At 35.7% G+C, this 17792-nt stretch overlaps 1 protein-coding gene across 7 annotated transcripts in view; it reads right to left on the bottom strand.

Annotated features, from left to right (window-relative positions):
• LOC149931693 (fasciclin-2-like) overlaps window positions 1–14853 on the bottom strand; it is a 53738-nt gene extending 38885 nt beyond the window's left edge. For 2 of the 7 annotated variants that reach the window (XM_090156478.1, XM_090156484.1), the window contains exon 1: window positions 14394–14853. In XM_090156478.1, coding sequence (XP_090012604.1) covers window positions 14394–14448 — 55 coding nt within the window. In that variant the 5' untranslated portion in view covers window positions 14449–14853. The remainder of the gene's footprint in view (window positions 1–14393) is intronic. The other 5 variants (XM_090156482.1, XM_090156483.1, XM_090156480.1 and 2 more) reach the window with 4 other exon arrangements.
• Between the last annotated feature and the right edge of the window lie 2939 nt (window positions 14854–17792).

Here is a 17792-nt window from a genome sequence, read left to right as displayed (position 1 = left end):
AGATAACATTTTCTAAAAATAACATTTCATGATTTTCATCTCCGGCGACGAGATTTCAAATGCATTGTAAGTAAGTTGTAACGATTTCCGTAACCAAATTGATAATTTTATCGTGCAAATACCATGATATTTAAAAGTTAAAATGGTATCGCTAAAATGTTTTAAAATAACAAAAGTTTAAATATTTTGTAATATTGTATCATATATCAATTTTTAAATGTTGTTTAATTGTTACAGCCTCGAAGGTATTTCAGTACTGTTGATACGCATCCAAAAATTGGAAGGATCATAGGAAAAATAATATATATTTTATATCAAATGGGTAATAATAAAAATAATATTTTTTAATTTAATTTTTAATTTAATAATAATATACTAGTATAAATAAATTATAGGAAGTTTTTATCAAACGCATTTTCTTGAATAAATAAAACGGGGTTTTTAATTTATGACCATACCCGAAATGGGCGCTTTTTTTGGAGGTCAAACAATCATTAATCGTTGGGCGAGGTAAGGGCGGATAGTTCTTTAACTACCACCGAAAACAATGAAAATTCTTAATAGTTATAACAAAAGATTTTATTAAATTTCAATTTTAAGTTATTTGGGTTAATTTGAATATTTTTCTATAACCAGTAGGTAGTTTTCATGTGACGTCATTATCTCTACAAGGTGCGAATTGTGGCAGCTAAGTTTAACGTTGTTAAAATACTGGAATATTTAGTGTTAAGATATTTTTGAAGGTTTCAGGATGAAACTTATTTTGATAGCATTTGTATAATGACTAAAATACTTGGACTTTCTTCTGGTACACGGTTGCTACAAATTCCTCGACTTTTCACCGATTTCTAGGCCAAATTAGACATTTTAACTATTTTACTTTGATCAAAGTTAACTTTTATACTAAATATAAGTTAAAGTAAATTTATTTAATACATATTATTGCAACGTTTAAAAATGACCAGAGGGGTTAAGGATAGAATTAAATAACGTTTTTCTCTAGCTCCAACCAAAAAGAACATACCAGTAAGAATGAAAATTAACAAAAATAGTCGTCGAAATAATTCTCAGATTTCCTGCGCCACAAAGGTTTAGTTACAGAGTCTCCACGGGCGATAATCTTCTACACAATTCGGTTGCGAGTCCAAGTTGGAACTGGACGAGTATGTCAATGTCGCAAAAAGGTTTGGCAAGAAAATTAGCATTAAAACAATAGTGTCATACTTATGGTTATTACGTTACTTAGGCTGTAACTCAAATTAAAATTTGCTAAATAAAGTTGAGAACAATTTAGAGATTTTCCCGCGCAAATTAACTAGCAAAAAAAACCGGAATTTCCTTAAAAAAACTACACAAAATTCGGCCAAGGTCTGGTAACAAAGCGTAGGATGTTTAAAAACTATTTCCCACCAAATTTCCACAAATATTAGTCATTGATAGGATAGATCACGTAGAAATGGGGGATGGCAACCAGGATGAGGTAAGAGTGGGCGCTGAAATACCTCGCCTGCCGAGTATTGGAACGTCACCAGTTTCCGAACCGAGATAAAAACCAGAGCTTATTAAACTCACGGACGAACCGGTATTTTTATAAATCGCCCTCCGGAGAGGGCCAAAAAATAAAAGGGTCCTGTGATAAAACTTTTCGGAGTCGGTTTGAGATATCTCGTGACCAAAAAAAAGGACTTGGCGATTCGCATCAAGGTCAATGAAATTTTTGATTCCAAATAAGAGACCGGCTCGAGAGTCGAGATTTCGCGTTGCAATCAGCCGTTATATCCATTCCTGATTATCATAGGAAAGCAATTAGCTAAGTGACTGTCTCTCCGGAAAGCGGGGAAGGGGGTGCAATTTATACTATGATTAAGAGCGGTCGTAGATGGATGGCAAGCTTCGATCGGACAATTTGGGAGGCACTTTGTTAGCCCAAGAAAATGTGGCTGCTAAGTAGGCTAATACCGCGCCGGAGTCCAGAATGAAGACGAGGAATTGGGGAGGTTATATTAAGAGGCTACACGAATCCAACTGGAGTGGGAATAGTCACCAGAAAGCGTCAATTAGGCTGATCCAATCTATCCGTGTCCGAGAGCAAATTGAAAGATTCCGAGTCGACGATCCGCGTTTATTGAAATGGCTATTGATCCGAATGTGGCGTACGTACGAGGACAACTTTCAATTTATACGACGCGTGGGAATTTCCATAAACTTGCTCAAATATTCCGCCAATATTAGCATTCCATTAAATGATTTCGAACGACGTTGACAATCTGGAAAACTTGGATAATACATGGTTGCCATCACACAGGCTCCCACCAAAATCTTTAAAAAAAATAGGGTAAAATAGAGAACATTTTTCAAAATCTGAACCAAATCAAGTTGTTAATTTTCCGCAAAACTTAAATGCGGATTGCGGAAGATGTTCCGCAAAAAGGAAAAATTAAAAGTGTAAAGATATATTACTTTAAGGGTTTTTATTCTAGATTAGTCTAGAGGTTCAGTTTCACTTTTGGATTCGAAAAATGAGGCGAAAATGCCGCGATATTTAAATTTGCGAACAATATTAGGCTAATCATGAAATTAAAACCTTTTTTCCCGGAAAAAAGGGTATTTTTAAATAGGTATTTACCCCATGCCCGGGTTAATACCCACAACTAGGATTTTTATGATTGGGGCTTCAGATAGCGTCGGGTCGAGTGGTACTATCTGTTATCCTCCTTGTCTACATCTTTTGCTTTGTTTGGGCTTATTAGGTAGGGCAATTTGGGCAAACTAAATTTTTTAAATGCAGTTTTATTTTAATCAATTTTATTTCTAGCCTGGGAGTTATTCAAAGATAAAATAAAGGTGTTGTATTCAAATATTGCTGTTAGGAGTACAAACATTCTGATGTCAACAAAATGACAAAGCATATCAGGAAATGTTTTAATGGCCCAGATGAATTTAATAAAATCCTTAATTGCTCATGTTACTGTTAGTGTTAAGCCTGGTAATAAAATAGTCATGATGCGGAGTCTGAGGAGTGCCAGGGGCAGCAGAAACTGAACTTGCAAGTGATCATCCAGAAAATGAATAAATGATATTTAATAGTTATCTTATATGTTATTGCTACTATGTAAAACTTGCAAAAAAAGTAAGAAATAATAGTTAAAATTTAATATGAGCATGAGTTTATGTGTTTGTGGGTTTTTCAATTACCGTACTCTAATTGAATAAATTAAAAAAATCAACAAAGAAATTAATGGTGTTTATAAAAACCTGGGTATTTATGTATTTTGGGTATTTACCCGGGTAAGTGCCTAAGGTATTTACCCTGCGTTATAAATACCCGGGTAATTTACATCACTACGGAAATTATGTATTATGTTCGAACTTATTTAACGTTAATCCTCAGATTTAACTATTTTGTTAACAGTCCTTGAGCAGATTGTTAAAATTATTTTAAGCCTACAATGGTTTTTCTCACATTAAATAAGGACCAAAACCCGATTTTATTTAGATTCGGGACCTTAAAAATAAGAACGTTTGGGTATTTTAGGGACCTGATGGGAGGCCGGCATCACATTTTCACATTCAAATCCCCCATACTATTTTAAGAAGTTTCCAACAAGTTTGTCCGATTGAAGGTATTAGAACTGCAGAAATTTTAATTCGAAAGTAAATACTTCATTTTACTGAGTTCGTATACAATATGATGAAATGATTCAACTGTTTTCCAAGTCCAAAAGTAGCCAGCTGCCAGTGACAATTTGCAAATTATTGTTATCTAAGTGACCTAATATGTCAATTCAAAATCTGATTTATTGTAGCCTGTGAAATAAGAGACACCAAAACCCTAAAAATGACTATTTTTATACTAATAATCTCTATCGTATGGAAAACAATACAATATTTCGATTTATATCTAAAAATCGCTTACTGAATCGCTTGACGTCAAACGCGAAAACTAGTACGTCATAGTGGAAATCAGGCGGTAAATCTCGAATATCTAAATCACGATTAACACAACCTTCCATGACGTCAGCTAGTTCTCCCCTATTAACGAACAATTCCATAAACGTCATTATAATAAAGCCAATAGGCGAATAAAGTCCGCGTTAAGAAACAGCGAAGAGCGGATAGTAGCGCCAGAAGTACGAGTAAAACCAGCTTCTATAAATACGAGATATAGATCCGTGTGAGAAGGGAATGACCCAACGTTGACCCCTTTTTAATACTTCCGGTTCGCGCGGTAAAAAATCAAAACAATATTACAATCGACTGGCAAGAGGGTGCGGGGAAAACATCCAGAGATTTGGCAATCAAGGAACAGTACCGGTTGCGTTAAATACAATTGACGGCCGACTGACACGGAAGCCCACAGGACGATAAACATCCCTCAGTCGCGATTAAAATACGCGTAGAGAGAAGGCCAGACAGACAATGCCCGATCTCCGACGCGACGAAAAGACAAAGGAATTGATCGAGACCCACGTTTTTGATTGTTTGACCTTCCCTTCCAACGGTAAATTCGCCGTTTAATTTCGACTAATTAAATTTAACCCCGGGAATACAATGGGTCAATTACGACGAGAAAGTGGAATAGTAGGAGCCCCTTTTTGGAAGGCAACGAAACTTGACCCCAATTATTTTCAGGTCAATTTTTACACGCCTTGATTACGGGTTAATTGAACGTTATAATTAGGAACAGACTTATTAAGGGGATATTTTAAAGTTTATTTTTGAAGATTTTATTTCCCTATCCATCGCTAATTCAGGGTTTAGAATCTCGCGTTATCTTTGAACTTTTTTGTTACAGAATTTCCGGAATTATATTCTGACATTTACAAATTTTCCCCGACCATTTTTGTAGAATAAATGAATGTTTTGAGGTAAAATCTTGAAAAATATTGATTATGTATTTTTAATACATCGTTCAAAAATGAATTTGCCTGATTTAATTGGGATTATTTAAAATTTCCTTACTTTTTTGGACCATTTTAAAATTCCCTTACTTTTTTGGACCATTTTAAAATTCCCTGACCTTCTGGAAACATTTTCAAATTACCTGACTTTTTTTCCCAGGTCGTGTACGAACCCTGTGTTATTATAGGATTTTATTTCTGAATGTATAGGATTATACGAAAGACTAATTTTATTATATAGGATTATTGAAGACAGATTTTTATGTCAAATTTCATTTTAATAACACTCCATAAAAAATTAACTTTTAATTTTTTAGTTAAATAAATTACACTAGATAAAATCATTTTAGAACAATTTAAGATGTTACAGGATATAGGGTAGAGATTAAAATATAGGCTGAGCAACATTTACTGATTTAAGTGACTAAAAAGAAAAACAAACGTTTAAAAAGTGCTCTTCCGCTCGAAAACACACAAGCAGACGAATTTTAAATGAATAATTTGGTTTGGTTTAAAAAAGATATTTTTTAAAGACAATATAAAAACGCTAAAATCCTAAATAAATTACCAATAGACTTAATTTTTAAAAACTGACTTTTAGTGACAATTTATAAGAAGTGACTAAGTGAGTCAGCAACAGGGTTTTGTTATTTTCGTTGGCTTTTGCAAATTAAAATATTTGCCGATGCATGGTTTGGTTGACTAAAAATCATTTAACTAAATTTAAATCCCTTTTTCCCTCCATTTGGAATTTATTCGGGTTCTCCAGATTCGATACGAACCTTTTTTATCTCTATTTTCCTAAGATTAGATTAAATATAACTTAAATGCTAAAAATAGTTTTGTCTAACTTTCACTAAATTAGTGATAAATAAACACGCAATTCCCAAGCTAAGTTCACGCGAATTTAGCTTCAGGGTACACACTCTTATTCCTTAAATTAATAAACGGTTGCATTTAAAATAATCACGACTATTTAAAACACTGGAGTAGAGAACTCCATTCACGTCAAATTAAGTTTTACGAGTTTAAATATTAAAATGGCTCTAATTGCGAACGCGCTAACTGGCGGAGTTCGGAAGTTGACCTTTTGAGAGTTTGTAAGAGGATTTCAGAAATCAGAAACTGGTTTTAAGATTTAAGAGCACGATTTTAGTGTTGATATCTGGTTTTTTTCAAGCTTTTTTTAACAAACTGATTTCAATATTTCCAAGTGGTTTTAAGGATTTCTTAAATCTTTCTCTAGAGTGTACCTGACTCGTACGAAAGTCGGACCCCTCGAGCGAAATAGTTAACACATTGAGCTTTTGAAATGAAAGTTATTTACAATTTATCGAAAAAGAAAAAACTAGGTGGCGCTAAACAATTTAAAAAAATTGTGAGTTCTGTTTTCGAGCTTTCGAGAGTTGACGGTTGCAATTTGCAAAACCTAGTAAACACAATTTTCAGGGTTGGCACACTTTCTTATATTTCAATAAAAACAATCAATTTATTTTTTTGATTTAAATTGATTTTTTATTATATTGATTTTTATACAATTTTCCTGTATAAATAACGGATGTTTTAGTTTTATGAATTAGCTTATCTTGAATTGAAATAAATCTTAATTTAATTACTATTTAATATTTTAGAATGCTCAGATTTTTTGTATTTTAATTTTTTAAGAAACTATTTTTGTCTTATTCTTCCATTGAAATACATTGTACGATTTAGATTTAAATCTTGATTTTTTCAAAAATAGTTTATTTAAATCTTGATTTTTTCAAGGAAAGTAGTTTATTTTAATCTTGATTTAAATCAAATTGATTAGGTTTATTGATTTTGATTTACTTCTGAAGGTAATGTGAGTAAATTTAATCGACAAATTTATTTGGAGAACTGCAATTTTAATAGTAAATATAATTTTTTTTAATTTAACTGAAATATACTACAAACTCGAATTTTTCCTTCACTAGGTTTTGCTATGAGACTGCCAACTTAGGTCAGTTAGATGAACTCGTACGTTCTCAGTCATCTAAATACGTCCTCGCTAGTATCAAGTGAACCATCGAATGAACTGAGCATCGGCACGGCCATATGTTGGTTTAGGAGAGAAAAATAAATACCCATAGATGGTAAGCAGCGCGGTCCGACAGGTGGCGTGCACGTCGGACGCGCCCCTCCACCGCCACGAGCAGTGCCCCGTTCTCACGGAAAACGCCTCTGTCCGGAAAAACATCGCCCGGGGCTACGGATGACGTTGGAACTAACCCCCCCCACCCCACCCCCTTTCGAGCCCATAAACAACACGAGGGGGGGGGGCAGCAGACAGACGCGGGCTCAGACACCCCCTGGCGAGTGACGGGGGGACTTCTCTAAAGGTCTGGAAAGTACACTTTCTCACCAACCACCAATTTCGCTAAAACTAAACAAAAGGTTGGCTGTACTCTTTGCATTTAGCGGTAAGACTACCCTAAACATTTTACACGGAGCTCGGGTTAGGCTTAGTGACTTCGGAGTTCAAACTGATTTAATTTATTTTCGATACTAATTGAATTATTATTGCAATACTCATATCAGCTCATTGAAAGTATAGAAAACTTAGATCTTTATTAGCTAGTATTTTATGATAAACAACAACCTTTCCCTGATACATTACTGACTGCCAATGAAATGTTAAGACTTAGTTCACAAGGCTATAAACTGTTAAACATTATCAAAACCGTACTTAATTTTTCATTATTTTATATATTTAAATCCTCTCCTTTTATGACTAGTTAAGTAAAGGAAATACCTTTATACTTTAAACATTTTATGTAACAAATTTAACAATATCACTTAAGTCGCCGTGTTTCGTAAATACTTGCACTCGGTAGCAGACGACATACCAAGCTTAAGAGTTAAGCGATGGTAAAAACAAGGAGTAATAATTATAATGTTGATCTAAATCATCCTTGCAAAAAACACTTCAACTTCCCCCTCTTATCGTAACGAACATTTTATAGAAAGGTCTATTAGAAATGTAAAAATACCACTAAGCAGACGCGGGTGGTTGAACGATCACCTGTATGATTATTTGCCTTTACATTTTTTTACACTAACCCCAAAAATAAATACTTCGGAAAAATTCAAGCTTCATTTGCTTTCGTAAAATTTTATTTTGTATCTAATAATTGGGAGGTAAAAACGCTATTAAAGACTTCCTTTTTATGCACGTGGCGTGTTTTAACAATCTATTGAAAAAATGTAATATTTTTGTGGCAGTCTTTCTTTAAAATTAAATTTATTTTTAGGAAATTTTTATTCGCGACCGTAGGTGGCGTAACGATGCTGGCTTCTCCGAGCTTGCACCTTTGATCTAGCATCTGCTACAGACAAGGTCAGAAGAACGTTTTTTCTTAAATAAAATTATCAAAATATAAGCAAACGATGTAAAAATTATATTAAAAAGGCAAGTTTCATTAATGATAAAGTCAAATTTACGAAAAACGACGAGGAAAAACCAATAGCGTCTGCTTCAGCCGCTACCTATCGAGGTTTCAATGGAGAACCAAAGGGGGCGTTGCGATAGTTTTCGGTGGTGAATTCCTGTCAATAACACCCCGTGGATAGTTTTTATTATTTTATAATAAAATAACCCTATACAAAAATCTAGGTGCAACAAACACAATGAGAACGCAGCTAGCCTTTAATCACGCTAACGCGGTGTTGTGTACAAATTTCATTGGACGAACCTTTACGCTGAAAGGTTTACGGGCTGGGGAAAGACAGTTTCCGAATTTTCCCCTTCCGAAAGGTGTTCCGCGGAACCCTGGGGTTCCGTAAAAGGGTCACAGGGGTTCCGAGAATTCGCAGCGCGGCCATCTTTGTTTGTGTCAAGAGTGTAAGATGAGTAAACAAAATGAGTTGGGGTTCCGCCAGAATTAGGTGGATAATTTAGGGTTCCATAGCAAAAACAAATTGGGAACCGCTGTCCTAGACAAACATCATCTTTGTACTTTGCATTTCCTAATTAAAATCCGCGTGGTTCGCGAAATTTAAAACCAATTGTAAACACACCTAGAGACGTAACAATTTAAGGCGGGAAAAATATCCCAAATAAACTTTAGTAGACAACACAACCAAATGTATTTAGTCTACTCCTATGACGGGCGATTGTTAATATAAAACAGTCCACTATCTGGACAACACCCTAACGCCAAAACAGCGCAAAGTTAAGAGTTGTACGACTACGCCCGTCGGAACACAAAAAAAAAACGCAATAAAATCGCCCTCAAGTTTTTTGAGAGATGGTTGAAGTTAACTTCGCGAAGGAAAACAGAGGGCAAAGGAACGCATCCACCTACTAAGCGGGTTCACTGGGCCCAGGGCCAAAACAAAGAGGCTAATATAACGAGCGTGACGTCACGCGGAGTGCCAAAAAGTACCACTATCATTGAATCTAGCAACTTCTCCGTGCCAAGAAAACCTGAACGTAACGTCCCTTGGACCATCAACTTTCCCAGAGAGAAAAAAATACGTTGATGGGGTATGGCTTGATGCGATTCTTGCAATATACCTCTCACGAAAAATATAAAAAACTAGAACCACAAGAGTCCCGTCAAAGGCCTTAACGAGGGTAGGTGGATAAGCGAGAAGCTCGCGTCGGCCGGTGATGCGCGCTGATGCACCCAACAACAGACTTCTCGAGAGATTCGAGATTTTCCGACGAAAAAATTAGAAATATCACAGAGGGGAGCTTTTTCGGAGGCAGTCCGGGGGGGTAATCATAGTGCCACCTGCCCCGGGTGGCGTCGAGGCGAAAGCCTACAACTAAAGAATATAAATGCGTGGAAGCCAAACAGGGAAAAACTATTATTTGGCTATCGACTGGTCAAACGCTTGAGTGGAGTTTCGGCCGGTCTTTTTCTGACGGGTCCAGGCAAGCGTTGAAGCTGCCGTAGCATTATTATTAACAGCCCTTCCTTCTTGGCGAACTCGGGGTCCCAGCCACCCCCGCCCGATAACGGCGGGAGTAAGGTGGAAGCACACCCTCCAAAAAAACAAATTCGGTATAATGGGAAAAGGGTACGGCTCAACAAGCAGATGCCGTGACTACGCATGCGTGTGTTTCGCAAACTACAATTCCAGGTACCCATTTGAGGGGTCGCTACAGGATCTTAAATTCAAACTCACGTGTTGAAAATATTTCAAATTTTCAAGTAAAATAACTACGAAGATCTTGAAAACAGGGTTTCAAATTTGGCACTATTGTTACTAATAATTCGCTTTTAAAAAATTTCCGAAATTAAATTAGCCTAGCTGATTATTATTATTATTATGAAGTTATTTCACCATGGTACAGAAATATTTTTTAATCAAATTACAGATATTTCACAGTAAATTTAAGTCAAAATTGGACATTTATATTTAAAATTTTAAACTTTAATTTGGGTTAAAAATAAATTATCTGACCAGTTTTATTGAATTAAAACCAAAATTCACAATAAATCTTTAAATACAAATGTTAAAGTCCAATATTTAGTCAAACAACTTAAGTTTCAACCTGAGCATTCGGGATTGACAAGACTAGCAATTCAAAAGTAAAATGGGCGTTACGCTATCAGGTTCAAAGGTTAAGAAAATATGAAAATAGTTAAAACTTGAAAGATAAGATTTTTGAAGTATGGAAATAAATGTTTGTTACCAAAATCATCAGAATGTCATTTTAATTTCAAATTTAATAAATCTGATAAGACTAAATGGTAAGGCGGTGGTGAACACGGCGTAAGTTCTACTCCGAGATTACGCCTTCAAATCTACATAACGCAGATATGGGATATGAGTGTATCGGCTAGGACAAAGCCAATATACGTAGCTAGAGATAACAGCGAAGAAATGACTAGAAAATCGTATCCAAGCCGAACATAGAAATATTATTAAGAGTCAAAGATTAGATAACCACCAATCAAGTCTTCGCAATTTTTTACATTCCACGTAACGAACTCCCAGAAATGGAGGACTAAGGTTAGGTTCACACTCGCAACTAAAATCGCTTCGTTTTAGATCACTAGTTTTTAAAACCAGCGTGAGAAATCGCTTCGTGTTGGTTCGGGAAGCAACTCGTCAAAGATTCGCTTTTAAAACGACAAGGCGGAGAAGTAAAATTGCTCGTATTTTCAAAAATAATAAGAATACAATTCTAAATAATGTCAAATAATATTACTCTACCAGGGTTGCCACAGTTTTTTCACAATCAAATTCCCTGACTTTTCCAGGAATTTCAGGTTTACCAGGTACCGTGGCAACCCCTGTGTACATAAGTAAATATGATTAAATAATTTTTTGGGATACATTTTAATATTTTAAAAATTCTGTTCATAATTTGAAATGACGTTAAGCCCTAATCTTTAATTTTTAGGATTATTTTTCTAAAAATATAGGACTTTATAGGACTATTTTTACAAAATTATAGGATTTTATAGGACTACATATGTTATTTAATTTACTAACTTTATGCATTTCAAAACAAATTCTATATTTAGATAAATAAATCTTTGATTTTCACTTAAACATAGGAAATATTTAACCATTTTATCACTCAAATATACTAGTAGCTAACCATGTTAACAAAAAGTATAAGACTAGAATGACTTGGTATAGGAATTTGTTCTATAGCTAAATCTAGCTGGATTTGAAATGGGCAAAATATCTAAATTATAGGATTTTAAAGGACTTTTGCTAAAAATCAAGGATGTTATAGGACATCTTTGAAAATATAGGATTTTATAGGAATTATAGGACCTCTGGGGGCCCTGCTATAAGCGAACCGGGGTGTGAAACATGGATTATCGTCGGCGGTCGAAACTAGCATTCAAACCGACCTAAACTGGGTTTTGAGCTCTAGTGTGACCGTGGCTAGAATGACTTGAAGCCAATTTCATATCAATAAATTCGTCAACTTTTTTACGAGATTTGGTGGGGTGCCACTTGGCCCTCTTGGTATATATATATTTAGGCAAGGTTTTTAAAACAATTTTGAAGTGTCAGACTCATTACTCTGACGCGAACCCTAAGGAAAGTGAAGAAGCCAGGGAAGCCGAATTCTGAGCTACTGCCGCTGGGTTAATACTGATAAGGGAGAAATTTGTCCCTTAAATCATCTCTATCGCGTACAGAGGTCGCTGGTGCGGCTGTGAGGCCTCTCTCACTCCCCCTGGTGTCAAGATGGAAATATTTCGCGGAATATAAAACGAAACTTTGGTAAGGAGATGATCGACTAGGCAAACTTCACTCGCCAAATTAAGCCCCGAAATTGTGGGGGCCCTAGCTTCTACATATTACGTTGATACTATATTTCCTGAAACATAAGTAATTAAATTATAGGGGTGGAAATAGGATATTTTCCCTTCAAGGTCGATTATTTTTATAAAAATAGAGTAATGGATTTATTTGAGTTAAATTAAGAATTTTTACTAGATTAGTAACGCTCCCTACGACATTTAACTCTGAAAAATATTTTTGTAGAGAAAACCTAATAAATTAAAAAAAATGACTTTTAGTGACTAAATTTGAAAAAAGTTACTTTTGGTGACCGATTTAAAAAAAATGACTTTCAGTTAAAAGTTACTAAGTATTAGCCCTGACGTTGGCCTTGGAAAAGTAGATCCTTCCGTTGTCTGCTTTTCTGTTTTATATTTCAATTAAGAATTTTTAAGCGTAATATACTTTTAAAACACGTCAAAAGCAGCGTTGCCGGCTCTACGATAATTATTGTAGATGTCGATAACTTTTTACAATAACTTTCGATATTAGTGGAAAATCGGCTAGTAAAAACTAAATTTTAAAGTTATTTGCGTCCTGGTAATGGATATTTCAATAAACTCAATTTGAATTTAGCGTAATTAATGTATTTAATTGCCATTTAAATAACTCCGAACAAGTTAATACCAATATTCCGACAAAAAAATTTAAAATTGATCGACAAATCTTTTTCATCGAGTTATAATAATCGATCCTCGGTATTTTAATTTCATCATCATAATGTGGAAACGCTGGTTGCGAGTAAAACCTTCCCCGTAGGAGGTATAGCTGAAACTTCTGGTGGAACAGTCACCTTTCTGTAAAATCGGTACGCGTACAAAAAACCTGCCGAACAAGTTCATCCAATAAAACCTATCCTTCAAACGGCGATAAATTTGAAAACAATCCGATGCGGATAATTTTAAACAAAGCGTATTACTTTACCACGCTTTGTTACGGAGCAAAAGTAGCCGCGAAATTTGAAACGCCTTGAAACCCGAGTTCCGGGAAATAAAATTTGAAAAAAAAAACCACCCCGTTGTCCGCCGAGGTGGCTCGTAAAGTTGTTCCGCCCATGACGGGTCGCCCGAGAATCGAGGGTGAAACTACGCGTAGGCGGTGGTAACCGGAGCCTAATTTCGTTTCGCGTAACTTGGCCTATAACTTTAATTTGAACCGGACACGGGGCCCAGCGCAGCCGAAAAACGGCGTAAAAGAGACAAGGCCTCTCGGAGTATCGTAAAATATACGCTCTACATCTACGATAAAAATTGCCAAGGGCCAGAAAAAAATATATACCATTTCTATACGGGTAGCTCTGAAATTTCAATAGGCTGCGGTGCCACGAAATCTCCCCTCTCCTATCGTATAAAGGAGCGACCTTGAATTGGTCCTTTCGCGGAGAAATAAGGAGTGTAGAAAAAAGTTCAAAATCGGGAGATCGCCCGGGGGTACTTCGCCGATAGACTCGCCAAGTTCACAATAGAGTCTAGGGGGTAAAGTCTTATCGCTAGACGTACCTGCGGGTTTGAAAAAGAAAGGTACCGGGGATGATGAACTATCGACTCGAATTTGGTAGGACACATTTTTTGGACCCTTAAAAACTATTAAGACCCTATTGTACGGCGTAACAGTCGTAACAATGCGATCCCGGCCCGAGGAAATCTGAAGGGGTAACATAATGAGGTACTTATTGAAGGGACGGAAACAGAAAATGGGGTGACGCGGGGTCGGTAGTTTTAAAACTCGTCCTCCATCTCATGCGGGAAATATGAAACCGTTACAGTCAGAATTATAACGCGTCCTCGAGTGCCGCTGTTATAAGAGTCGAAATATTTGCTCCGTCGACTTTGAACCGCGACTTATTATCGAGACGAAATTGCTCTGAAGCGGAAATTTGGTGGAAAGAGGAAACTACCTGGGTAGGATACTAATTAAAAAAAACGAATATCCGAAGTAATCGGATGACGAATTGCGTCTACGATTATGGAACGGTTTGCCAGAAATTATATTTGAATTTCTCCCGCTTACCGGATTACGTTATCTTATCGCGGTGGAATTTTACGAGCAATTTCCTTCGGTAAAAGTTCGTTTAGGTAAAGTGTCATAAAACAAGAGTAAGAACTAGGCCTACGCGTCCCGCCAAATTCACCGACTGAAACATCCCGCGCCCGGATTTCTTAAAAACACGGCGACGCGAAAATGAGAGAAAACGTGTTTGATAGCACCTACCTGAAACGATAAAGAACGTCAGGACGCATAACTTTATCCTTTTCCTGACTCCCATGGTTTTATAGACGGTTTACGAAAAAGCACTAATTCACTACTATAATCTGTATCCCGAAAGCACAAAGTCGTATCTGGATAAAATCCTTTCGGTGGCCAACGAACAACGCGAAAAATTCAATTCGAACGTCGTCTCGGCACGGTAGACGGGCTGAACTGCGAAGAACGAAACAATCCTGGTGCGCGACTGGCTTACGATCCGTTCACTTCGCCTCTGACGACCGAATGAAAACCGGCATCTCCTAGCGGCGTCTCGACGAAGACGAGTCACGGCGCGGCTACGTAATGTATCCCTCCACTTCCTTCGTTTCGAGCGCGCTTTCTTCCTTTTGCTTTCCCACCCCGCCGCTTCCGAAAGAAAACGATAAATAGGATGAGAACATCCAATGAGTCACTACGATGAATAAAATTTCCCGAAGATAAAACGTTTCATCGATTGTTTCAAAACGTAAAATACTTTTTAATAAGCGGGCACTATTTTTCACGCGTTGTTTTCGTCGAGCCTCGCGCGCGTAGGTATACAACTACCTGCTGCGCTTCTACGAAAAGAGTGACGACTGGCGAAAAAACGAGAATCATCGAGAGCTCGGAAAAGCGGGAGGGTAACGCCTATTCCCGATTTTCGAAACAGTTTTCGCGCTTTGTCAGACGAGTAGGCTTAAAACGCGCGAAATAAAAGCACGCGTTCGAAATAAGGAATGAATTAATTCGTTCCATTCGCTGACTTTGACGTAAACGAGATGAAAAAGGATTTGACACGTATAATAAAAATGTTAATATTTTTAATTTTAATCGTTTTTAAATATTTAAAACTTATGAAAGTTTTCGGAAGAGGTTTGCGTTTTTTAATCAAATTCGTGGCCTAGATGGCGTGTCTTTTTAACGATAACGGGTAAAGCAATTTCTTAGAGCTATTTCCTTCGAGGGGAAACGGAATAGAATCTGAGACAACGAGGCCAGCTACGAAATCTTTGAGGCGGGAAACTGGCTAGCGCGAGATGAAAAGACTGAAGATGATGGATGAGAGTTATGGGTTGTCACTCTGGCGCCCTCTAGGAACGGAGGACGACACCTTTATCACGGCGGAGGCTTCGACAATCTCAGCTGCTCCTAGTAATGCGCCCTTCTATTTCTCCAGGCTGCGAGTAGAAAATAATATCGAACATTTTTAAGAATAGCGAGCGTCTCTTGTTCTTCGGAGATTTTGACGGCTCAGATTTTCACGCATTTTGGGACGCGAGAAAACAGAGGAAAGATTGATAAGACATCAGTGCGATCTGATATGGAACCAGCTGCGAGGGTTTTCGCGTCTTATTGCGAATCACCTTCGTTTGACCACCAAATGGTCCCGGTTGAAATTGACAATGAAATACGTATCATTCAAATGGATTTTTAATACATTTTGTTCTACTTGTTAGATCAGAAGTATATAAAATAACTTTTACGAGATAAGTATCTATCTATGACATTATAACGAAAAGTGTATCTTCGCCGAGGGGCAGGTCACTTCCTTGATTAACGACGCACCCCTCGAAAGATTTAATCCGATTTAATCGTGATTATTTTGATTAAATTCAATTTAATCACGATTATGTTGATTAAATCACGTTTAATCATGATTAGAATGTTTAAATTGATTTAATTATGAGTAAATTATTAAATCTGATTAAAATGATTAATACTGATTAAAATGATTAAATCTGATTAAAATGATTAAATCTGATTAAAATGATTAAATCTGATTAAAATGATTAATACTGATTAAAATGATTAAATCTGATTAAAATGATTAAATCTGATTAAAATGATTAAATCTGATTAAAATGATTAAATCTGATTAAAATGATTAAATCTGATTAAAATGATTAAATCTGATTAAAATGATTAAATCTGATTAAAATGATTAAATCTGATTAAAATGATTAAATCTGATTAAAATGATTAAATCTGATTAAAATGATTAAATCTGATTAAAATGATTAAATCTGATTAAAATGATTAAATCTGATTAAAATGATTAAATCTGATTAAAATGATTAAATCTGATTAAAATGATTAAATCTGATTAAAATGATTAAATCTGATTAAAATGATTAAATCTGATTAAAATGATTAAATCTGATTAAAATGATTAAATCTGATTAAAATGATTAAATCTGATTAAAATGATTAAATCTGATTAAAATGATTAAATCTGATTAAAATGATTAAATCTGATTAAAATGATTAAATCTGATTAAAATGATTAAATCTGATTAAAATGATTAAATCTGATTAAAATGATTAAATCTGATTAAAATGATTAAATCGTGATTAGTATGATTAAATCTCGATTAGAAATTAGAACGAGAATCAAAAACCATTGCGATAGAACCATCAATATTAATAATTAATATTAAGTTATCATACTTTAGTTTTGATTTTAATTATAAAATCTCGATTCGACCGATTAAATCGTAATTAAAAAGATAAGGTCATGATTAGAATGATTAAATCTCGTTTAACTCGTGATTAGATTGATCAAATCGTGATTAGATTTTTTAATCTTGATTACCGTGATTAAATTATTTTATTATGATTAAGACGCACCTAAAATGGAAGTGTCCTGCCCCTCGATCTTCGCAGGATCGACGTTCAGTGGCGTAGACTAGGGTGGGTTTCTGGGTCCAGACCCCCCCCCCCCTTGGACACACCTTCGACCGTACTAAATTTTAACCCCCGTTTCGACCCCCCTTGACGAATTTCTGTCTACCACTGTCGACGTTGATCGCGTTGGGCGCGAATTTCCCGTACAATTGTGGATGAGTATACCCATAAGTCTATTATATAGTTCCATAAGTGGGTCACTATGGGGAATATTTTATTGAGAGCTAGTAACGGAGTGACGTCATCACAAGATTAAAATCTCACCCTAGCGACGCGCTGTCAAAGACTATGCATGACGCGTTAGCAAGCGGACGCAAAACGGCGACGAAGCCCGTAATGCAGTCAGTCTTGTGAATAGCTCTCAGTAAAACTTTTGCATGTTAAGAATAGGAAGTGTCACACTTATGTAAAAATATTATACACTTATGGTATACCGCATAACTGCTCCAAATTTCCTTAATAGATTTAAAATTCAAAAATTAAACTGCGTAGGGGTATTTAGCTATTGATAAACCATATTTTACCGAAAAAATAGTATTAGAAAATCAATATATAATAACTTTTTTCTTCACAAACGTATTTTAAAAAATTAACTGGAGCGAATAACATTAGCAAGGTAAATTAACACTCGTAAGATAAATTTTTATGTACTTCTGGTTGGACGATCGGTAACATTGACGAAATACTTTTACGTCGACT

This window comes from Leiobunum rupestre, chromosome 8 (assembly GCF_980474605.1).
Source record: "Leiobunum rupestre chromosome 8, qqLeiRupe1.1.hap1, whole genome shotgun sequence".
NCBI classification, from domain to species: domain Eukaryota; kingdom Metazoa; phylum Arthropoda; class Arachnida; order Opiliones; family Sclerosomatidae; genus Leiobunum; species Leiobunum rupestre.
Note: the sequence above shows the minus strand (reverse complement) of the source record. Positions and strands in the feature narration are given on the sequence as shown.